The 24,633-nt window shown below is 45.9% G+C and overlaps 1 protein-coding gene across 1 annotated transcript in view; it reads left to right on the top strand.

Annotated features, from left to right (window-relative positions):
• The window catches only part of CTNNBL1 (catenin beta like 1), a 47,904-nt gene that overhangs the window by 22,713 nt on the left and 558 nt on the right, over positions 1-24,633 (top strand). Inside the window, exons 11-15 of the mRNA XM_088174901.1 lie at positions 3,432-3,613; positions 11,975-12,072; positions 13,135-13,215; positions 19,098-19,235; positions 19,814-19,886. Coding sequence (XP_088031027.1) covers positions 3,432-3,613; positions 11,975-12,072; positions 13,135-13,215; positions 19,098-19,235; positions 19,814-19,886 — 572 coding nt within the window. The remainder of the gene's footprint in view (positions 1-3,431; positions 3,614-11,974; positions 12,073-13,134; positions 13,216-19,097; positions 19,236-19,813; positions 19,887-24,633) is intronic.

Genomic DNA, 24,633 nt, shown 5'->3' with positions numbered 1-24,633 from the left:
GGAAAAAACCTAGCAATTAATAGAATTTGTTCTAGAAGCTTCTGTCACTACTATCCACAGGCACGTACTATACTGACAGCTGATTATTTTGTATTTTTTAAACTCTTCTAATCTAGTTCTAGTGCTTAGAAGCTCTCACAAGTGCTCAGTTTTTCTTGGACAGAGCAACTTAGGTGACCACAATCTGTTGTAAATAGGGAGTGAATGTGGATAGTTGTGATCTGGAGCCGTACATCTGTATCTTCTTGATACCTTCGTGATAAACAGCAGAGAGCAGACATGCCATTCAGTTGTGATTGACCACCTTGCCCACAAACAAGGCAGAATATTTTTCTCTCCTTTTGTTGTCCTCTGAAGGCCGGGGGCAGAGATTATTATTTTTGGGTTTTACTTTGGAGGTGGTTAATCACTGTACCACAGCCTGTGTGGATGAAAGGAGAAATAGACCAAGTTGAAAGTGTATTGACATGATGTGAGATAGATAAGCTGTGTGAGAATAAAGATATCAGGCTTGAATCTCCATTACTGTCGTAGGGAACACAGCATTTTGTGTCTGGTGCTGCCCGATCCATCCAGTCAAGTTGTTCCATTATTGATGGTTGTGCACACAAACCTGCAGAGAGCTGCAGCAGCTTTCAATGAGTATTTAATGGGCTCATGATATTCCTACAGATAGTCATGAGACCAGGATGGTTTCTGTTTTGCTGAGCCTTAAAATGTGTGGCCAGCAACAAAAGGTGATGTTGTATCATGTGAACCTCTCCTGATTTATGGGGATTCAGTGGTAATGCCTGAAAATGAGCCCAGTGTGGCTGATGTGCTTTATGTGCATGTCCGTGGCCAGATGGGTCCTGGGCTTGTGCTGTGATCTGGGACTTGATTGGCCCTGAAGGAACTGGGGCTTCACCAAGCAGGTACATGGCAGGTGAGCAGAGAGTCTGGGAGAAGAGCAGATTGAGAGGGATGAAGTTGGTGACAGCAGGAGTGAAGGAGGAAATTTGGAAGTAGAATGAGACCAGGGCTTATATAATTATTTAATTTACATCTCTGCACCAAAGGAAGCTTGTTTATGTTATGTTGCATCTTTATCAAAAACAAGATGGTTTATCAAGGTAGTAGCCACCAGCAGAAAGTTTAGAAATGTCCCTTAGAATTAAACTAATTTTTTTTTTAGGTCAGGAAGTACTTCTCAGTGCTCAGTCCTTCAGTCTTGCCTTAGTAACCTAACTGCATTTTAGCCAAAAGAGAGGAAAACAGGCTTGTCCTGTCAGCTCCCTGGTGCACTGGCAGGCAACTGATTGCTTTGGCTCTAGAGCTGTGTGGGGTTGGAGGAGGTGCAGCCGTGCTGCTCCCAGGGGATGTGTCAGGGACATTCTCTGTTCCTCAGGAAAATGACATGTGGCTTTCCCAGCTGTGAACCGAGGGGCATGTGTATGCACAGAGACAAATACAGCCCAGGGAGCTCACGGGGACCTGCATCACTTGTGCCACAAAATGTTCTGTCCTGCAGCTATGCTGAGACTTTTCTTGACCCTCAATAAGAGCTTTTGTCTCCTGTACAACAAAACAGAGTGAACAACTTCATATGGCTCCCTGAAGCTTTTCTGTAGCTATTTCAGGGTATATTTTTTTATGATTATTAAAATATTTCTATGTTTTCTTGTCCTGCTGTTCCTAATGACCCCTGGAAACATAAGCTGTCTCTTTACTAAATCTTCTGGTTAATTAAACGGAACCATTTTATGCACACTTTCCCAGGAAATCTAGTGTTCTGCTTTTACCGGTATTTTGGAAAGTTAAAGGCTATGTTCTGCTAATGTGGAAAGTACAAATTATGTCAGCACCTTGATTTTTTTTTTTAATAATAGATGTATCAAGTTGTCTCAGATGTAAAGTGTTAAAAGAAGGTAAACAGTGGCCAGTGAATAAAGTTGTAATTCAGAGTTTCAATTAAACTAAGGCCCGTCCACATTTGGTGATTCTCATGTTTGCTTGTCTGTGAATTAGTGTTCAGCTAAAAGTTCCCTCAATGAGCACAGATGAGACTAAGATAAACTGCTTGCCCTCCGGCAGAATAAATATTTCAAATAAAATCAACTCCAGACAGTCCAGGCAAGCAGCTATTGATCTCTAAAAGCCTGAACTTAAATCCAATGAATATTCCAGAGCTCAGGCCTGCACAGCCTTCCTAAATGCTGATCAATATGCAATTACTTCCCCTGAAAACATTTCTGGTGTCATCTGGCCTAAGGAGTACTTTATTTTTAGCTCTCTGTAGTGGGGATGTGAGGGTGCCAAGCCATCCTCCTGCATAGCCCTTGGCTGGTGGGGGGAACTCAGAGTCCAGCTCCCCTGCTGCCCTCCCACCATGGGGTCACAAGTGCCTGTGGCTGCACTGGGCAAGGTCTCTTTCAGGCCAGGGTGTTCATATATGGATATTTTGGTTTGCCTGTTGTTAGGGGCTCATGAAAATTGGTCTTTGCAGGGAAGTTGTTCTCCACAGCTCTCTGGAGGCTTTGAGGAGCCCCTGCTGATGGACATGGGGTCCTGGTGGCTCAGTCTGCAGCTGAGCAGGATCAGAGGAGATTGGCATGTGCTTGGGGTGAAAGGTGGTGAGGTTTGTTACTGTCCTATCCTGGAGGGAATGTCCTCCTAGGCTGGCCTTTGGGGACACTGGTGGCTTATGTTCTCCAACCTCATGTTAGCTCCTACTGATGTTCACTTGGTCTGGGCTGTATTATTGTCCAGTTTTTTAGCTCAGTTTTCCCCTGGATGGATTATAAATTCCTCTGGTTTGGTTTGTGAGGTACAGGGCAGCTGGAGATCATTTTCTGGGCATCCCTGTATAATTGGTATGAGCTACCACCATCAACATTCTGAACTGGCATTAAAGCAGAACAGCCCAGGGTCTGTCTGCCTCCTTCCATTGTGTGGTTCTTGGTGATGGGATTTTATTATAACTGACCCAACTATGCTCACCAAACTTACTCCTTTATTAAATTAAACTATTATTAGATTGAAATCCTGATCTTTTTGGTGTAATAGCATTTGCCCTTTGTATCCAACACAGCCTCCCCCTTCTGTTTTGTGCCAGTGTTTGTAAAGGAGTGAAAAAATACCTTCTTCAGTAGCCAAGAAATAAGAAAAAAAAAACCATGACAATAAAATACTTAAAATGAAATAACAATAGAAAATAAAAAGAAATAAAAGACATTAAAAAAAGAAATAACCAAGACAACATTCTCAGCCACAGTTTTGAAAAGAGTTACTGTTGATACAATGTTTTGGCTTCTAGAAGAGAAATCTAGCTTAGAGCTTGTGCTCATACTCTTGATCTTGTCCTTGTCGTGTTCCTTCCCTTTGTCTCTTTAGAATAGAGTGCTCCAAAGCTCCTCATGTCCTTGTACAATTTAATTTACCTCTTTTCATAGAGAGAAGAAGATTTCCCGCAGCAGTGCCCTGAAGGTGCTGGACCACGCCATGATTGGACCAGAGGGCACAGACAACTGTCACAAGTTTGTGGACATCCTTGGGCTGAGAACCATCTTCCCTCTCTTCATGAAATCACCCAAAAAGATAAAGAAAGTTGGAACAACTGAAAAAGAACACGAAGGTAGGTGTGCTTCCAGATCCTTCTTGTTGCCATGGAGGAGGTGAATGGACAGGCAATGTCTGAACAGTACCTGCAGGGAGGAGGGAAGGGCCCAGCACCCATCTTTGCAGCTTTCAGGTCTGGGTGTCCAGCCTGCTGCTCCCTGACGTAGCTGGCTGTTGAGGGCACAGTTGTCCTGCTTGTTTGGTATCAGCAGCTCCTGGCAATTCCATTTCGTGGGCTGTTAATAAGTTATTTTACTCCTGTAGAGTCTGTTGTTTGAAGCTCTTACTCTGATGCAAAACTCTTTTGAAAAGAGTAATGAGGCAACTACAAATGTCACCTCAAAAGCAGTGTTTTCATGGCTCTGAGCACTGAAGTGTGACTGGATGAACATCAGGCATTGCAGAAACAAACTGCATTGCTTTTGAAGTTGTTTTTTTTTCCTTTTTATATTTTTTAACTCTCTGCCCTGGAAAACTGCTTTAACAGAGATCTACTGTGGTATAAAACTACGATTACTGTGGGGCCTTATGCTGAGCTGAGTGGTCAGTCCCTCCTGCTCCTGGTAACACTGCCTTTCCCATTTTGTTGTTGGACTATGTCTTGGAAGAAATTTTAAATACTACCAGTGATGCTTAAGGTTTTGTGCCAGTTCATTGCTCAGGTCAGTTCTACAGAGGGTGAATATTGTCAAAAGCTGAAGGAGGTGCGAGTGGGTCTCACATATGCCTGGGATCCATCCTGAACTCCTGCAGCAAGCCAAGAGAAAGTGGAAGGAAATAGCAAAAACACGGGAGCTCTAAGCCCAAATCCCCTGCTTTGGGACTGTCCTGGAGGCTCAGGTGGAACTTAGGGGAACTCAGGTGTTCTCCCAAGGCCAGGAGAGGGAGGTGCTGTCCCTGCAGAGCTCTCTGGGTGCTGGCTGAGGCATTGGCTGGGACTGAGCAGCTCCTTTCTCTGGCTGAGCTGAGGACAACAAGTGCTTGTCCTCCCTCCTGAGGACAAGGCATGGGCACTGGCATGGGATGAGCATATGTGTGACAGTGGCTGCTTTCCTGGCACAGGTGGAGAGCAGGGGCTCACCTGTCAGCCAACCCCAGAGCAATTCACACACCTGCTGACAGTTCTGGTCACTTTATGTGCCTTGTGTTGCTTATCTTGGGTAGGTAATGGTGAGGGGGAAATGCTGTCGTGTGGCCTGGGGTTAATTCAGTGGACTTGCAGAGATAGGTTTAGTTTCTGTAGGTTATGTAATAAAATTGCACGTTTATGTAATGAAATACGCAATTTACGCTTTGATGGATTTTGGGGATGTTTTGAAATTTTCATTTGCACTGTGAAAATGAGGTTTGTTTAATTCTTCTTACTGAGAGAAATCTTCAACTGGAATAGGAGGTTCTGGGTGGAGATCTGAGTCTGTGGCTCATGCCATTGACTTAATTTTTCAGTTTTGGAAAGTGAGCTAATCTCTGTCTCATCTGCTGCTTCTGGAGACTGCAGTTGATACCTGTGTGCAGTCCTGGCTGCTGTGAGGATTAGTCTGGAAAGCCCTGACAGGGTCAGTTTCTGACTATTTCTGTGATAGCATGAAAAGCCAATCTGGCCTCAGGAAAATTAGGTGATCCATGCAAACAGGATTTGTATCACACCTCCATCTCATTATCATGCTGAAGAAATGGAGAACATTAAGATGAGTCCAGAAATCAGTTCTATTAAAATAAACTCTCTCTAAAAGGCTGTGGTAGTAAGTCCAATTTTCTTTGTTTTGCATCACTGGGCAGGTGAGTTACTGAATTTCTAACGACAGGAGGTAATAGAGATATTCAACAGGGTTCCCTGGAGGCTGTCACGCCGTTGTCCTGACACAGTGTAAGCAGCACAGTGTGTGCTTTTACTCTGCTGAGTGTTGCCCTAACCATGCAGTAGTTGCTCCTGGGGGGGAACATGGCACAGTCTCCTGGATGCCTCTGTTTTTAAAGGAAATGGTGCAGGTGTGGCATGATGGTTCCCTCTGTGCTGTTCTGGTCCTAGGACCGTGCTACTTTTTGCTTATCTCTTTGTTTATTGATCAAAAAGAACGCTTATGTTCAGTCTGCATCTTTTCTCATAAAAACTTTATCTTGTGTTCAATCTGGTTTTTTTTAAAAAAATAATTAGAACAGTCTTGTATTAGGAGAGCTTTCATGTGTATGCCAAATGGAGGAAGAGATTCCTTTAAAGGATTCTTTGGAATGGCTTTGCAGCAGTGGCATCAGTATTTGTTTAAAGCAGCTCTGAGGAGCTGGGCTGTGCTCGCCCTCTCTGTGTTGCTGCTGGCATGGTGTCAGGCTGGGTACCCCATGCTGTGCTGTGAAACAAAATCCTCGGTGGGCTCTGAAACCTGGGGCCTAATTACAGCTGCCTAAAGACCAGCCTTGCTAAAATGCTCCAGCACTGGATAAGGTACCAAACAGCTCTGCTGAAGGGTTTGTCCTGTCTGTCCCTTTGTGTGCAGTGGCTGAAGTGCCACCAGGCTGGGGGTCCTGGCACCCACTGTGGCTCCAGGTACTTCACCTCTCACAGGACATCCAGTGCTCAATCTCTAGAGCACCAAGTCTTCTGTATGTATCTGATGGTTGTAGGAAAATATCCCCTTGTCTTTATTTTATAGCAGTGTTGCTATTTACATAAGAGATAGTCTATAAAACCATGTTTGTTTTATTGTCTCTAAGGTGGTGTTCTGAATGTGACAAAATAATAAATACCCTGGTGAAAAAAAATCTCAGTGTGACTTGCTGAGCTTTTATTTATTGCAGAAATTTATAATCCAAATTAAATTTGATAAAAGTAACTTCTCTGTAATGTATTTCTTCCTTTCTAAATGCTAGCATAAAGGTGTCAGTGCTGGTTAGCTACATTTTAAACACTGTCAGTGTTTAAAAATTATTTTACTCTAGGGAGCTTGTGAACAATTTAAATCCAAACTGCATGTATTTATGCTTTATGTACACTATGTAATTAGGAAAAAAGAAGGGGAAAATTTCTTAACCATCTTTATGGATGATCTGAGCCTGAAGATTGGGCCTGTGGTGTCTAACTGAGTGCACATTATCTACACTTGAATTTTGCCTGTGTTTGTACAGATCATTATATTAGGATATTAGATTTGGGAGAAAAAACTCGTTGGAAACAATTTCCCTTTTTCTGAGGCAGTGAAGCAACTCAAACCAGAAATATTTTGCAGCTGAAGACAGACATGGCTTAGAGTTTTCCTATGTCTGTGGGGTTGCAATACTCGTATGAGTGCCCAGCTGGGTTGGGCAGCCACAAAGAGAACCAGCCTGGCTGTGTAGGAGGTGCCATGTCGTGGTTGTGTGCTGGTTGAACAGCAGTGTCCCTTTAGTGTCTGTGATTGCAGGGAATGGACAGAATTCTGCCTCTGGGTGGTTCTTGGCATAAATAGAGGGTAAGATTTTAAATAACACTTCTGTGTTGTGACTTTTGAAATGTGGGGGTTGCTCTATGAGCATCTGCATTCCCGAAACCTTCCTGTTGCAGAGCTGAGGGTCAGGGTGTCCCCCTGTCCATGAGGGTGCAGCAGCTCTCAGCACACTCAAGTCACAGCACAGTTGGATGTTGGCTTGAAATTCTTGAACAATCTCGGTGAACTAAAAATGGAGAAAACACAAATTCCTCCTGAATTAGAGAGTCTAGTGAAGCAATCATAGCTGGCTCGACAGGCTGTATATCCTCCTGCTCTTTCTCTGGATGGTTATTTGCAGTCGAGTTTTGCTCACTTGGAGAGTGTAATGAACTATAAAAGGATGTTTGTCCAATTCATCTTCATTTAAAAGCCTTCTCTTGTCTTAGATGTCAGTTTTACTTAGGAATGCTTAATTTGATAACCTGAGAATTAGTTCAGCCAGTTTCCAAAGGAGAATTCCTATCGCTGGGGTGTTTTGCTTGTTTGCCCTCTATCAATAACAAAGCCTCTTTTGGAGATCCTCAGCTACACCCTCCCTTTAAAAACAACAACAAAACCCATTTCTTAGTAAATATACTCTTACTCCTTTGTGATATGCACTAAAGGCAACAGAGCCCTTGGAATGAATGTCTGCTGCAGAGCCCGGTTCCCTGGGCATGGGGAAGTGAGAGGGCAGCAGCAGAAGCATGGCCTGATAATGAATTATTGGTGTTAACTGAGCATCCTCTGCTAGCCAGCAGAAAATGTTTTTCTTTTGGTGGTCTTGAGGAGTGAGCACCCAGGGAAGGCATCAGTCTGTTTAAGCAGAACTTTATTATGCCAATTTGTTATTTCACCATCACCCTCTGACAGGAACCTGTGATTTGAGTGAGCCATGATACTGAGAGCAGAGTTAAATTTATCTCAATTAAAGTGAGCGTGCTCTGTTGCAAGAACATCAGAAAAATAAACTTTCTCAGTCAATAGCAAGAATTTTTTTTTACATTCAGCTTGATGGCTGGATCAGACTTAGCAGGGCTGTTGCATGTGGAGCTTTTCCAACCCTCCCAGGTCCCTCTTCACCCATCCATAAAATTGGTGTTTCTTGCTTGCTCTCAGTATTTTAAGATAAGATTTTTCTTGGCAAAATGAAGTGATACTCGAGTGGGTTACTCTTCTGAAACGTAGATTATTAATGCACATGAGAACAAATCAGGTTATCAGATGCAACACCACTGGAATAGCATGTCCCAGTGCCACCTGTAATACTGGGATGGACCAGTGGCTTCATCCAGGTTTCCCAGCAGCCTTGAAGCCAGAGTTGTGTGCCTAGGAGGGGTAGAAGTATCTCAAAGAGCTGGCTTGCTTTTTTCTAGTATTTTCCTGCTTCTAATTAGAAACTACAATTTATCTTAAGCATTCTTTACAAGACAGAAGGCTCTTAAATGTGTTCTGCAGGGTTCACCAGATCATCTTGCATGGCCTCTAATGGGCTGCTGTCCCTGGCATCCAGAACTGCCTGCTATCCCCTTCCTGCAGGATGATGCTTGCCTCCTCTTCCTCGCTGTTGAGCTTCCTCCCCTGCCAGGCAGATGTCCATTATAATGAGATATAAAAAGAAAAAAATAAAAAGCAAGGGGTGGGGATAATAAAGCCAGAGGAGTGTAGTGTTACAGCTTGATTTGACAGGACCTCCTGCTGTTGCAGCTGCCAGTGCCAGCCATGGAATAGATTAATCTGTATTCCAACACGCCGAGCTGAAGTCAAGATCGATCTAATTAGGGTGTTTTAAACACTGCTTGCATGCTGAAGTCTCTGTGCCTGTCTGGAGAGGAAAAGGCTCCCAAGAGCTTGAGGTGATGCTGGGCTAAGCAGGACCCTGGTGCTGCTGCAGGAAGCACATGGAATACGACCTCCTAGAGCCAGGGAAGTGTGTGGGATGGTGCCCTGCAGGACTGGGATGGTGAGGAGTGGCAGGGCTTGCAGGTGAGCTGGCCATGGGGCAGCAGCAGTGCTACTGGCTGATGAGACAGAAGCTTCCCATCTTCCCACATCCATGAATTTAGGGGATTTTGGGATTTTGCATGAGAAAAGTTGTTCTTGATGCATAGTAGTTACCAGCTGGTACCTGCTATTTCTGTGAAGGCACCTTTGTGGTGCTTCAGCATAGATCAGTCTGTTTACTTCTCAAAGGAATCCCATTTAGACATTCTTGGAAATAGGGCTCTGTCTGCAACCTCTGCCTCTGGCCTTGTCTGTGGAAGTGATGCATTTTATGCAGGTGTTGTGGACTTTGGCTAAGTATTACATTCCAATGGAGAAACTCCCAGAATATTCTGTAGAAGGGAGGCTGCCTGTGGCTTCACCCTGGGGCAATGCACAGCTCATGGCCTCTGTCTGCACTGAGATCAAAGCCAGGCAGCTGCAGGTTCTGCCTTCTGGGGACTCAGAGCAGCATCATCTACTCACCATTTCCCAAAGGAGATCAAACCCTGAGTAAATATTGTGATTATAGCTTTTAAAATCTTGCACATGTGAGATGGAGATTGGGTCAGTCCGTGGTAAAATGATGAGACCCTGTCTGTGGGAACCTGCACCCCAAGGTTAGTGTTTCCCCCTTCCCGTGGCTGTGCAAACACTTTAATCCATTGAATCATGGACTCAGCCTCTCATTCCATCAAGCTTTGCCCTCATTTTGGCCAGTGTCCTTGACCATGGATGTTGGTATTTATTGGGCCAGGACTTGCATTATCAAGCATAACCTTGATTTTGGGGTGCAGCATAAAACACTCTAGTGCGTTACTTTTCAGGAAGCTGATAAAAATCCAGTTTAGACAGTTCAGGAATATTTCTGCAAAATATTTCTTTGATCATTTTGACCAGGCAACTGAATATTCTCTGGATTTTCTGCAACGATATGTTGAAAGAATAACCTTGTTCTGAAAACCTCTGTGTCAGCTCCTTTAGACTTGTCAGTAGTTTTAAAGATTTTATTGATAAAATGGATAAATATCTGCATACAACCACCAAAGCAAAAATGATGGCTAAAATACATTTCCTAGTAAAGGAATATTGGAAAAAAGCAATGAAGACAGATCATTGGTGAGAATACTGCTACTAAAATGCTGCATCAACACTTCCAAAAAAAGAAGGTTGGAGAAAAAAATAGCGTGACATACAGAATGCTGACTTCTTTCTTAACCAGCAGAGCATATGTTGGCATATATGGGGGGGAAAAAAAAAACCCCTTCATTTCGTTGAATTTCTTCCTCCTTAAGAAAATGGGACCTTGCAAGAACTTGAAGGTTTTTTTAGAACGCTTTTAATGCCAGCACTTAATTTGGTGTAGCTTTTTTGTGGAGCAACAGTTTGCGTGCAGTGGCACCCCCGGAGCCATCCTTCACCCCCGTTAGGCTGTCGGGATGACGGAGCAGCCGCTCGGCGCGGCCGCCCGATAAACCTGTTATCTGCCTGCTCCTCCTGCCGGCACCGCTCCCAATCTCCTTGGAACATGAAAAATTGACACCACCTCAGGCAGAAATCTGTTTCCAAAAGGAAGCTCCATTTATAAGCAGCTAATGAAATGGGGGGGGGGGGGGGGGGGGGTGTGAGTGTGTGCCTGTGCAGCCTCTCCTCGTGCTGCCCTTGTGCAGGATGCTGATAATCCGTGCAGCAGGGAGCACAGGCACCCCTGGCCAGGCAGCCTGTGTGCCTTCGCTTTCCAGGACCTGGGCAGCTGGGAGCAGGAGCTCGCAGCAAACGTGGTGGTGTCGCTCATTCTTTGTGCTGGACTGATGGACCAGGGCTGGGGAAATGCCTGTGTGACAGCAGTGAGATGGTGATCCCTCTCCTCTGCATGCTGTGTTTCCCCCTCTGAAAATGTCAAATCCCTCTCCTCTGCATGCTGTGTTTCCCCCTCTGAAAATGTCAAATCCCTCTCCTCTGCATGCTGTGTTTCCCCCTCTGAAAATATCAAATCCCTCTCCTCTGCACGCTGTGTTTCCCCCCTCTGAAAATATCAAATCTTGAGGCCCCATTGCTCCCCACCACCATGGATGAGGAAGTGTTCATGGCCATTAATTTTCATCAGTCTTAATCAGCAAGATTACAGTGAGGACATCTTGGAGAAGCTAGGGTGGCTAAACCACCAGGTCTATGTTTAATGCAGTCATGCAGGTGGGAAGTAGTACTGGCTGGTTTGGGAAGGAAAAGAGATTCAAGCCCTTCTCCTTTGCTTTGCACTGCTGTGCTTGGGCTTGAGTGAGTGGCTTGGTCACCTCTCAGAATGCTGGGACATTGACACAGGTGTCCTCTGTGTGCTTGCAGCCTTGACTTTTTACTTGTCTCCTTGGTTTGTGCTGAAAAATATGATCCCCAAGTGCAATTCAGAAGACTGTCAACATGTTTATTTGGTCATTTCTGGTTTGTTGTGGCCCATTTTTATTCATTGATGGGATTTTCTGCAAATGAAAGTGGTTGGTTTGAGAATTTTTCCACTAGCTCATACCACTTTAGTCTCTGCAGGAGCGCACTTATTCCCTTTCTCCAGCTCTCTTGTTTCAGTAGCTGTCCCTGTTTTGGTGATCTGAGGGTCATTGGGGTGACAGTGCTGGCTTTGACCAGGGCTCCTTCAGGCCCAAAAGAGGAGAAAACCAGAGTGGAAGTTGTGCTCTATGTGAGGTCCTTTAGGTCCCTGAGGCAGAGGAGGAGGAGGCCTCGCTGGCTGGGCTGGAAGGAGCTTTCTGTGCTCCCTGCAAACGTGGCTTGTGGCTCTCACTGCTGCTCTGTCTCCCCTCACAATGATGGGAAGGAACCATGGTTCTGCTTATCAACAGCTACACAACTGGAGTGTTAATAGTAAATTTAATGGCATGTTACAGAGGGAAATAAGCTCCTCTTCCTGATCTCAGCATGCAGTTTTCATTTTGTATTTCTAGAACATGTCTGTTCCATCCTGGCCTCCCTTCTGCGAAACCTGAGAGGGCAGCAGAGGACACGGTTACTGAATAAATTCACAGAGAATGACAGTGAGAAGGTGAGTGCTGAATGTGTATCTCAGTCTCTGGGCTGCCAGGTTGGAAGGGTTCTTGCTCAGGGTGCCTGGTGCACTCGCTGAGTTACAAAAAGCCATCCTTGTACCTGCCTGCAGAGACTTCTGCTGTCACAGACCTTTGTTCTCTTATTCACATTGTGTCTACAAACTGCAAAACTGGACATTTAGTGCATGACCTCCACATCTCCTGTGCTCTTATTTTCTCTTGCTCTTGCATATGGTAGTAGCAGTTCTGTCCTGGGTTGTGTCTGCTGAAACCTGGCCATAGAAGACAATCTGCAGTATTACATCCTGCTGGCTCTGAGATCAGGGCAGTGTGGAAAGGCGCCAGTGTGTCTGCTGAAGCTCTTTTGCAGAGAGTTTAGGAGTTACTGTGGTACATATTTAACATTCCCCACTCTTCTCCTAGACTGTTTCACTTTAGTGGTGTTTGCTCTGGGAAATTCTTCCCAAAATATTTACATGGTGGTGGATAGATCAAAGCTTCGCAGAAAAGAAATAGCTTTTGCAAACCAGGGATCCCAAGGGATTTCTAAATTCTGCCACTGGGAAAATACTGGTTCCTTAGTATTCCTCATTAGTGTGTTTTAAAGGTGTTTTTCATAACCTGTTCTACCAATTGTAGGTAATTACTAGATAGAATTTCAGCTGCCCTAACACAATTCAGAGGAGAGTGAGGGAGCTGGAACATCCAGCACAGATAGACAAGTCCACTGGGGAAACCAAGAGCCTGGAGGACCACAGTACAGAGAGTGAGCTGGGGACACGTGTCTGTTTGCTGCTGTTTATGTGGCACTGATGGGACTGTGTTCCATGCAAGATGACATCCAAATGCCTGCAGCCCCAGCGTGCTCATCCGAGCAGCACCTGTACCCTCCTTCTGTAACACGTTCCTTCCTAGGAGGGACAGAGCTGCCTGTTGCTTTGTGAAGGCTGAAGCTGAGAGGAAAACAGAATTGCATAAAGGATTAAAGATGATTGCATTGTTCTTTTTTCTTGCTTATTATTCTTTCTTTCTTCTTTCTCTCTCTTCTGCCCTTGCAGGTTGATAGGCTGATGGAACTGTATTTTAAGTACCTGGATGCAATGCAAGCAGCTGATAAGAAGATTGATGGGGAGAAACACGTATGTATTGCTTAAGTTTTGCCAGATCATGTCTGTAACACCTCTGCACAGCCGTGTCATCTGCACAGGACTTCTGGCTCAGCCAGTCACTATTCTCAAGTGTGCCCTCATACCTGTGCTGTTGCCTCTTAATTCCTATTGCCTCACTTTCCAAGTCCCAGGTAACCTCAGATAAAGTGAGCCAAGAATTTCTCTACAAGTGCTTCTGGCTGTCTCTTAGAGTGAATTTTACTAGAAGTACCTAAGTCTGTGCTTCAATTTGCCTTCACTTTTACCTGGCTGCAGTCCTGCTTGGTTTGGCAGATGGAGAGCAGGTGAAATGCAGAGAGACAATTACATGATAATGTGTGAGGCCTCCTACCCTGGTCTGCAGAGTTGTGATCAGCCGCAAGAAAGTGGCTGTGTTGATGAGTTGGCTGAAGTGCAGCCGAGGGCTGTGTGCTCTCTGCACACCAGCAGTGAATGTTTGAGTGACAAGAGCCTTGGTACGGCACAGCACTTTCTTGGAACTGAAGCTGGAACAGACCTTTTGAAAGGGAACGAGCGGCTGGAGTCAGGAAGCAGCTTGCAGAGCTGTTAGCGAGCTTGGCCAGCTTCCCACAAGATTATCTGTATCAGTGCTGGGGAGGGTGTGAGATTGATTAGCACCGATGGAGAGCAATGGCTGCAGCTGCCATCCCACACACTGCACGCTCCGTGTGCCGCGGGCAGCAGCCCCCCACCAGGCCCCAACAAACAGCTGCCTGCCCGCTGCCAAGGCTGCTTCTCTGGGCACTGCCAAACATTCCGAGGGCATCAGAGCACCGCTGCTGCTCAAAGAGGCACGGGAGTGAGTGATGAATGGAGCTGCTTTTGCTGCCAGCAGTCAGGCTCCATATGGACAGCGGCAGCGTCATTGCTGAGCGGTGGCCTGGAGGAAAACAGCGTTTACCCTTTCCTGCTTTCCTTCTGTGCTCTGCCCTTCCTCCTCAGAACAGGGCAAGAAATTGTTTATTCTTTACGTCTTGGTGTTGGTGAGGGAGTTTTAGAACTCAAAAACCAGTGAGGCTTTTTCCCGGCCCTCAAATGGGGTTCTTCACCCTTCCTCCAGTCTAGCTCAGGTGTTAGGGTGATGGCTCCTGGGGCCCTTGCCTCATGGACGTAAATAAGATAACAAAAGAGGCTCTTTTCCCTGATGAAGTTACAGGGTTTATTTCTCGTGGGTAGCGAGGAAAAGAGGGAGCAAGAGGGAAAAAAGAGACAGAGGTCAGGGGGCACAGATCTTTTCTAGGGTCTGAACAGGGGGGCGGGGAGAAATTGGATCCCAGCCAGCCCTGTATGGCCAGGAGGGGAGAGGGACCAAGCTACAGGGCATAGCAGGGGTCACGGAATGTACAATTTACAATGCATCTAGGAAATGCAACAAACCAGAATGGATTTTTTCAGCTGAAGCCTTGTAGTGTGTTGAAGCTGCCTGCACAGAGCCCTAAAATACTACATGCAGGGTGAGGGTATGTGCCCTTTACCTAGGAACACCCTGGAGCAGCCTGCAAACGTTAACATCTGTAGCAAACAGCCAGCACAAAGCAGGAGTGGAGGAAATTTGAGTGTGAAGAAGCTTTTGTGGAAGCTTTTCAATTAATAATATTAACCCATTCCTGTCTAGTAAATGTACAAGACCTTGTAAAACCAAGGAACGTCAGATTCTCCTCCTGTATCTAAAATAAATGGACCACAATTGTTTATCTTCTATTAGAACTAAAAATAGGATTTGGCAGAAGCATCTCATGGGTGCAAAATATTGGCCACAATATGTATAAAATATGATATTGATATTCATTTGATGATATTCCATTCCTTGGAACACTTTTGGAGAATTATCATTTGCTTTATTTTGTAGCATCATCAGATGGTCAGTGGGACATGGTCTCCTGAGATCTGAAGTGGCTCAAGCATTTTCCCCTCACAGAAATAGGCAAAAGCCATCATTCTGTCTGTCACATCACAGCACTGTCTGGCTGTGACAGGATTTACGGGGCACTTTAATGTTCCTTGTTGTGGCACATGAATCACTGAGGTGGATTGTATGAACACTTCAGAAAGTGTGCTGTGTCACTGGGGGGCTTTTGACCTTCCCCTTGCAGTAGAGGACATAGTACCCCCAAAATCTGGTGTACAGGTCCTCACCTTTCTCCCTGCCCCATGGAAAAATGATACTTGGTGAGATTTTACAGGTTCAGCCTACACTGATGAGAGTGAGATCTAAATGTGATGGACAGAATATCCTGGTGTAAGTCTTGCATTACAAGGAGTGAAAAGCTGCTTACACAAGGAATGACTGAGTGTTTTATCTTTAGTAGTGCAGCTGGCATAAGAAGCTCCTGCTCTTGCAGTTCTCCTCCTTTTTATTTCTTTTAGCTTGGCTTATTTTAGTGATCTGGCTTATGGCCCTGCTTTTCAGCCCATGGCAGTGATGGTAGGGGAATAGTTGAGGGTGGAAGGGAGGGGAGGAATTTCAGCTGTTCTGAGCAGGAACAGTTTTAATAATCTGCACCCTAATCTAGACTGTGAAACAGGATGAGGCCATTGAGCCCCATCTCAGTGTTACCCCCTTGTTTGCGTCAGTGAAATCTGTTCAGAAAGGGTCAGAGGTGATAACGTGTTGATTATGCTAATTGCCATGGGAAACCCAGGAGCAAAGTCCATGAGAGCATTGTCTCCAACACCTGATGCCTGTCTTAGCACTTTTCTCAGAGTTTTTAGTTAATGAAAATACCTTGTTCTCCTCTCAATTTCTTTAATTATTTCTGTAGGAAACGGTGCAACATCCTGTGGCCTTTACCTCTCTCTAAAATGAGGTATAATTATGGGTGGCAGCAATAGCCTTGATGATCTCTAAAGATGGTAGGAAATGACAAGAGATAGTTTAATATTTTTATAGTTCCACAGAAAATTATGCTCATCAGGTTTATTCAATAAAATATTCTCACCAGACACTTTGTGCTATAATGACTTACAAATTACATGCTAATTGTGCTACAACTCAGCCACTCCATCCTTGAAAGGAAGAGGTGGAACTCCTAGGATGAATGTGGTGTCCACAGGTGGGGATAACAGGTGGGGATTTGTGTCAGCCCATCCTTTCACTTCGGTGTAGAAAGACCGAGTTGCTTGGAATTGTGCTGAGGGCAGGACACGATGGCTGTGAGTGTGGCTCTTAGCCTGTGGTCTGCAGGTCCCTCCTGAGCATGTCTTGCATCCCTCAGCTCTCACCAATGATACAGACAGAAAGTAGTAAGGGGAAAGACTCCATCCTTAGAGTGACAGACGCATTGTGGTGGTTGTTTTAGTGCACAGCTATTTGGAGCATGCTCATTTCTGTCCACCCGCACTGCCCTCGCTGTTCCACGTGGTGAGGATGTAAAACCAGGATCTTGGAGGTGTTCTTTGTTCTTGATCAGTACCCATTCCTTTTGTTCTGCCCAGCTGTGCAATGTGTGCCGGAAGGTGAGTGATAGATGAGGATGGAAGAGGATGCAGAAATCTCCTCCAGAGCCCATGTGGAAAAATGTGATTTTTGGTACAGCATGGCACATCCATTCCATCTTTAGGCTTGGAGTCTCTACTTGCCACCTTGAGGCCTGTCAGTCCTGCCTCATTAGTGTGAGAGAAGCTCATTTTAGCTTCACAGAAGCCCATCTTATTGCTGTCTTCTCCCATCAGCAAGGGGCATCTCAGTACATATTGCTGGCAGATTAGAAATGGCACCTGAGCGCTCATTTGGAGGTTAGCGACTGACAGCTTTGAAAGAGAGACCAAGTGGTAAAGGGGCTGCTTGCTACTGTACTGCAGGCAGATTAGCACTGAAAGGGTGGCTATGGTTTAAAAAAAAACAAAAGAGGACTGTGAAAAGGCACCTTAAAACTGTACTTGTCTTCTAATTCATATCTGCTTAATTTACTGCACAAAATAATCTCTGCCGAGAGGGGCTGTTGGAGCCGCCACCGCTGTGTAATCAGGAGCGCGGCTGCCTGGATCCAGCTCCTGTGATCACTGTGCTCGGATCAGAATACAGAGCAGACCCAGCCTTTGTTTCTTGCTCTGGAGATTCAGAGTCCTGGCCTGTGGATGTTTTTCTGCTCAGGAATTTAGCACTGTTGAGCAAAGCAGCCAATGAGCCTGTGTGCAGTGTGGGGTGTGATCGGTGGTTCAGGAGTGAGTGTGTTGTCTTTCTTGAGTGGTTTTTTTTTTTTTGGATAATTCAGTCAGTGTTCAGCTCTCTCACTAGCCAAACTCATCATTGTTTAGCTTTAGAGACCAGATTTGAGCCATTTGGCATGGATTTAGGGTGAGGGAAGTCACTCTCTGCACAAAATTGGATTTTTCTATTTACTGGCAAGAGCTCACATGCAGGCTTTGCCCAGTCATGCCTGTGCCCATGATTTTGAGAACTTGGAGTAAATGACAGTCATGCATGTGTTGGAGTCTTCAGGATCTGATGCTAAAGCATCACATCTTAGTGTAGCAAAAGCAGTTGATTTCACAACAAAATTAAGAAGGCGCTAGCTTCTAAAATTGCTCTTTTACTGATAGACTGGATTTCTAGGAGGAAAAGAGAAGTATTTTACTACCTAAACTTTCCTCTCCCTTTCAAGAGGAAGTGAAATCAGCTGAGTAAGTTACTCTAGATTTCTCTCCAGGGAGCATCCATTGCCCCCCTCCAGGGCTCATTTTCCTTCTTATGCCTAAAACCCCCAACTCACCATGAGGTGCGAGGGCTTGGCTTGACAGGACAGCAAAATTTGGCAGCTTCAGTCAGCTTTGATGCTGGTGACCTTGCATGCACGTGTGCCTGGAGCACGTGTGCCCGAGGAGGCGCGTCCTGTGGAGCGTTGCAGGTACGGAGCGCTCGCAGGTGATGGCTCTAATGAGGAAATATCGCTCGGCCGGCGCGCGCCCACCTGCCAGACGGCTGCAGAATAAATCACAGAGCTGCAGCGAGCTCACACGGCTGATGAGCTGCTTCCTTTGGTTAAGAATGAAACCACAAGACAAACCCCAAAATGCAGAAGGTGACACAGTTGTTTGTGACACCTGTGACATGTGGCACAGTTGTTTGGGCCTGTCAGCCCCCGTGAGGATGGCGCACAGGCACGTCCTGTGGCCAGCTCGCTGCCAGGTGGCTTTTGCCGGCTCTCTGAGCATGAGGGATGGAGTGGAGGAGTGGAATGGCTTCTTTCATTCTTCCTCTGGCCTCCCTCTGGGCAGGTCTCTCTGGTGAAACAGAGGAAGGCTGGATGGTGGGTCATCATTCCCATGGGAGTCAAAATACCCTGTCCTGGATCTGCCCTGGGAGCACCCCTTAGAAACACAGCTGGAAGAACCTGGCTGGGCACAGAAAAGCTGCAAAATCTTGTGCAAGATTTTCAGATAGATTTTCTCATCTATCAGTCAATAATGAAGCTAGAAACCTGATTGGTCTTTGAGTATGCTGGAGTCATGTTCTGCACTGCTGAACAGCACCCTCAGATGGCCAGTAAAAGAGCAGGTTTTGTTCCTGACAAGTTCTGACAAAGAACTTGTAAACCATGGATACATAGTTCCATAGTCACACACTCTCACCCCTCAATGTAGAAATGTGATTTGTATGTTTAAATTAAAATTTTAACTTGCAGATGGACACACTTCATGACCACCAAAGGCAAAACTTCTTCAAAAATGAATGAAATGTTTTGTGAATTTAAATGAATTGTTAAAAATACTTCTTCGGCAAGAAATATATGGCTGATGTTTGAGGGAACGAAACAGTTCTTAAGAAACCATAAAATCACCAACATTTTGCCACTCCTAATGAGCAGTGCTCTGACAGAATCCTCACACCTTTCCTTTGTGTGTCTTTACAGGACATGGTGCGCCGAGGAGAGATCATAGATGATGACATGGAAGATGAATTCTATCTCCGTCGTCTGGATGCTGGGCTCTTTGTGCTGCAGCTCATCTGTTACATCATGGCAGAGATCTGTAATGCCAACGTTCCCCAGGTAAAGCTGCATGCAAGGTTGGCAATTCATCTTTGTTTCCACAGGCTCTAAATCCTTGCATATGCTTTGTTGAGTAATTGTTTCTCTAGTTTGCTTTTGAAAAGGAAACCTGTTTGTTGGACTTGTGTCCATACAGCTCCATCAAGTTGCAGCAGATAGGAGGGCATTAGTGGGGACAGGAGCTGATTGTTGTCACTAAAATTCATATAATGTGTGTGAGCAAGGTCAGGGTTTGAAATGGAAAGGCCATGTTGATGCCGTTGCTGAGGGAGCAGGGGAAAGGGACCTGCTCTCGGGAGGTCTCACAAAAGCACAGCTACAGCTTTTCTTGATCTGTGCAAAATGCTGCATCTCTGCATCCTCTGTGAATACACTGGGGTTTGTGAATGCATCCTGTGGCTTCTTATTTCTGTGCCATGTGCCTTCCTGGGTGTTCCTGAGCAGATGCTGAGGGCTGCCAAGACTGAGTTGGTTGTTGTGGTGGTCATGTCTCCGCTTATCCCTCAGAGTGGGGAAAAAGGAGCTCTGCATGGACTTGTGTTGAAGATGTTTTTCTTCTCTCTCCTACTCCCCATCAGATTCGTCAGAGAGTCCACCAGATCCTGAACATGAGAGGCAGCTCCATTAAAATTGTTCGACACATCCTGAAGGGTGAGTAGAGATATCTTTGTGCGAGTGTCTCATCGCTACCAGGGACAGCTTGGGCATCGCTTTGCAGGATGAGCCTTCACATGTAATTCTCCTTGGCTTCCTGAGCATCTCCAGGCAGCAGCTGAGCAGTGTTGTGAGCTCCTGGCAGGGCTGGAATCACCCTGATTATTGGCGTGCTTTGCTTTGCCTCTGAGTTAGGACACTTGCTGTAGCTGCTGTCAGAGAGCAGCACATCACTCCACGCTTCCATCAGTTCCAGCCTGGCTGGAATTCTCTGCTGACTTTAACGTGAGAGTAAATATTTAAGGGAAGTGTACATGCCTGCTAGAGGGAAGAATAGTGGAGTCTCATCTTTCATTAACATGGCCTTGCACTTTACCATCTGCACCATATTAGTACCTATGGTGTATTTGTCTTGTTCTTAGTGTCAGATTAATATGGCTTATAGCATTAAAGTATCCTCCATAGCTTTTAAATGTAGCTGTTGTGATTTGCAATCCCAGTTTTAAAGTACTGCTTGTTATTTTTAATGCTCATAGTGAATTAGAGCAATGCCTATTTGAGCTGTGGCCCTCCTCTGCCTGCTGTCCTTCAGCAGCAGCAGCCAGTGGAACTGGGAGAGAGGAGGACAGGACTCAGCCTCTTCCCTTGGCTCCTTGGAGGCGAGAGGCTTAGTGGGAGCAGCAGGGAACCAGAGCTGCCCAGAGAAGATGCTTCCTTATGGAATATATCTGCTCCAAAGGAGCTGTGTTGTTTTCAGCGTGGGGCAAGGAGTCAGTTTTTCTTCTGAACGGAAAGGAAGTTTGGCAGCATTTCTGGGATACTGGGCTGTGGGATGTGTTCCAATGTTCCTGCTTTTTTTGGGAGCAACATTGTTCTCCTGGGCTTTTCTTGCCCCCACTTCAACAATGGCAGGTACACACAGGTTATATCCTGGAGAACCTGTGTGTTTTCTCCCTTCTCATACACAGGAAAAAAGGAATCAGTAGGCTGGTTGGTGTGACAAAATTAAGAGTGATTTTCTGACAGTGTGAGATTACCCATAGCTGCAGGTAATCTCTTTGGCCCTTGTCCTTGGCCACAAAGTGCAAGTTAATGCCTGCTGGTGAGCAGAGGGGCTGTTCACATAGAAAAGACATAGGATGTCTTTTCTGATTTTAGTTACGGTATTTGAAAATTCCTGCCTCTAAACTGCCCCTTTCCTGTGTGCAGTACGGCACGCATCCACATGCAGGTTCCCACACTTGCCCTGGGCCGTGTGTCCCTGAGAGAGTTGTCTGCACACCTCGCTGGATTTGCACACCTCACAGTCACAGCTCTGGCTTGTTGACTTACATACCAAGCTGAATTGGAGGGCAGCTGCATTAAAATTTCATCTGATTCTTTCTTTCTCAGACAGTGACTTGCATTGTGAAACTTTCTCCGCGGTTGTATCGGGTGTTGCAAGCTCAGGGTCGTGCTAGATTGGGTGCTCTGAGCAGCACCATGTTCCCTGCCTGCAGGGGCACATTGGTTTGTTAATAATGCAGGAATGGGTACAGAGTTTGGGCTCTGACTGCAGCTCTCCCCAGCTGTTACACTTGCCTGTTTTAGAGACTTTTTGAGACAATAATGAAAACCTCAGTGATAAATTTCTCAGTGGGTGCTTCTGAAGTCCCTACAGTGGGACCCAGGAGGCAGGAGCAGCTCTGGGCTCAGCTGCAGTCTGGGATCTGAGATTTGGGCATTTCGGTAGTTACACACCCATGTCCACATACATAGTCAGCACAGATTCACCAGCCTGGAACAGCAGCACCACCAGGGACATGCACCTGCTTCTCTGAAGGAGTAAATTCCTGGGACACAGCTTCCCAGGGAAGCAAAGGGGTTGGAACAGGGATTTGGGTGTGGATCCTGCAGTGTGCTGCTGGGGCCAGCAAAGGGCTTACAAAATTTCACTGGAGTCAACTGCACAAGACTATTGCAAGTGACTGAGAGATCAGGAGCTTGAGCCTTGGCTGGAATGTTTCCAGGCTACTTCCCAACTTGCTCTCAGGACAGATGAGGACTGGTTTATTTTTACTTTTCGTTCAGTGTTTTGCTCTTGTTGAGTTTTTATTTTCTATTTTTGCATACTAATTAGGTGCTCAGTTTTTAGTTTGATTTTTATGGCCTACATATTCTCCATGTTTCTCTGGCAACCTGACAGCTGATGGATCCCTTGGGGTGGCTCAGAATTACTTACGATGCAAGCAAGGAAGCGAGACTGTTTTCTTATGGTAGAGCTTTCAAGGGGGAGGAGTGGGCAGGGAATAACGGGAGGCTCATTAATGCATTTCTGCAGGCTGACCAGTCCTCCCACACTTCCTTTTTCTGGAAGATCAAGCATTTCTTGCAACAGGACAGTTAGTTTATGCTTTGGAAGAAAACAACTGTGAGCGGTGTGTACCTTGGCTGGGGAGATGTTTTGGGGATGGAGGCTGGATTTGGGATGGCAGCAGTGTCTGTATCTTGGGGAAGTGCCTGGTCTCCATCTGTCATTGGGAATGAAGCACAGGCCTCTCTAAAATGATACTTGGCTCTGGAATGGCAAATCTCCCTGTTCCTCACTGATCACTAGAGGGACTAGCTATTGATCCTGGCTCCCTTGGGAGCTCTGTCAGAGCTGCTCCTACAGAGGCCCCTCCCCTCACACCTGGTGTGAGGTGAGCAGGAACACTGAGAGCTGGGAATGTGGAATTGCACATTCCAGCCCAAACCTGTTAACACAGGTAAACACAAAGGAAGGGTCAGTGTGCTCTGAGGATGGAGCTCAGTCTGGCTCATGGTGCCTCCATCTGTGCAGGCTCCAGAGCTTCCAATATCCATTACAAGCCTCAGTATTTCCCAATTGATTTTTACTGTTCTGTAACCATTGTATTTTGTCTAATGAAGCAGAAACCAATCTTGGGCCCTTTCCCTTTGTGTAGCTACAGCAGTGTGTAAGCTCTGGTTAACTGTTGGCAGAGGCAGCTTACATTTGATTTTTTTTTAGCAGTCTCAGTGAAGTGGTGAAATTTTAAATAAAAAAGCAAATACATAAAATCTCGGTCAGAGATTTACTTTTTTAAGCCTGTTTCTGGGAGTTTTATCTGGTGTCTTCAAGCTGCTAATGCTTCAAATGAGCATTAGCAGCTGTCATAACACAGTAAACATTCTGCCTTGGAGTCACTGGGATTTTAGTCTTACAAAGCCTAGATGTTTAGAAGGAGAAATGCTGAGCTTTTGGACAAGATAAGAAGAATTTGTGTCTTGTTTTTGTTTGGGTGATCTCCTGGTACAAAGGAAGGGCAGTGTCATTAGTGGCACTCAGCAGCTCCCTGCTTGAGCCCTAGTCCAAGCAGTCTGGCCATCCTTACAGCTGGGGGCAGAGCTGCTGGCTGTGCCAGGCTTGGAGACTTTGGCTGTCCCTCACTTGGGTTTGGAGAGGCCACTGCAGGTGGGAAATGTTGCCCTTGGGCTGCAATAAACTCCAGCACTCACATCCACTGCAGCTGTTCCAGAGGCACTTACCCTGCTGGAGTATGGAAGGGGCTGCTGGTAGCTGGCTCTGCTGCTGCCTCAGGGGACAGGGGAGCCTGAGCTACGTGCCAGCCTGGGCTGGGAAGGGGACCCCATCCCTGTGCACTGGGATCATCTCCTGCCTGAGGTTTGGATCCCCAGTGCAGCCCTCGGCCAAAGCACACACAGTGCAGGGCTGGGCTGCCTTGCAGCAATCAGTCCATACACAGGGAGCTACAAGGAAATTGTCCTTGTAGGAGCTTTCTGCTGCTTTTAAGAGCTGTAGAGAGGAGCTCCTCCATCAAAGGAAGGTGCCCTGAGCTGGTCCTTTTGCTGGGACAGTGGGCAGCTCAGGTTCATCTGCAGCAAACCTCAGCATTACCACCTGCTCATATTACAGGTACTGGAGCAGTTTATAAATATTAAAAATATTTTTCCCAGAGGCTTGGCAAAGAACTCTACTGCTCTTACATGGAGAGAGAGAGAGAGAGTGTACACACAAGAGGGAAGACTCCCACATCAGCTAACTTCTGCCTGTCCTCATTGCTTTCAGTGCTCCTGTAACAAAGGCTTTGATGGAGCTCAGAGTGTGTCGCTGTGCTAAATGTATAAATATTAAAGCAAACTTTATACAGCAACTTACCATTCAGTGCTGAATACAAGCTGTTCTGTTTGTTTGGAAGAAGGAAAAGAATGCAAGCAGGCGGAAGCAGGGAAGCGCTGTCTTAACCATCAGCCTGCTCCTGATTTCCTCAGATTTGTTCAGCTCTTTGCTTCCGCAGCACAGAACCTGCTTTTCATTTTTTCTTTTTAAACCTCTTTGAAAAAGCAGGTTCTGATTGCAGGAAGGAGGGAGCTGGTAGGGGGTGAGAGTTGCCAGCTCCAGATGAATATCAGGAAGGAGAGCTACAGAGGGAATGCTTAGTTCAGTGGTGTTTGGCCATGTGCATGGATGGGCAAGACTGTGGTCAGGGTCTGGTGTCCTCTGCCTGATGACAAAGAGTTTGGTTTGTAGTTAAATCTGAACTGGTGGCTTTTCTTTTGTGTAGTTAAAAAAGGTAGATGGAGGAATTGGGGTCTCCTCGGCAAAAATCCTCATTCAGGATGCTTGGACAGTAGGCATGTTAAACCCAGATCTGGGAATGGTTAACAGTTGTCACAGACCCCGCCTGACCTTCCCTGATGACACTCAGTGTCCAGAGGAACTAGGAAGCCAGTGATTTGCATT

The sequence above is a fragment of the Sturnus vulgaris genome, chromosome 17, assembly GCF_052056855.1.
Source record: "Sturnus vulgaris isolate bStuVul1 chromosome 17, bStuVul1.hap1, whole genome shotgun sequence".
Classification (NCBI taxonomy): domain Eukaryota; kingdom Metazoa; phylum Chordata; class Aves; order Passeriformes; family Sturnidae; genus Sturnus; species Sturnus vulgaris.
Note: the sequence above shows the minus strand (reverse complement) of the source record. Positions and strands in the feature narration are given on the sequence as shown.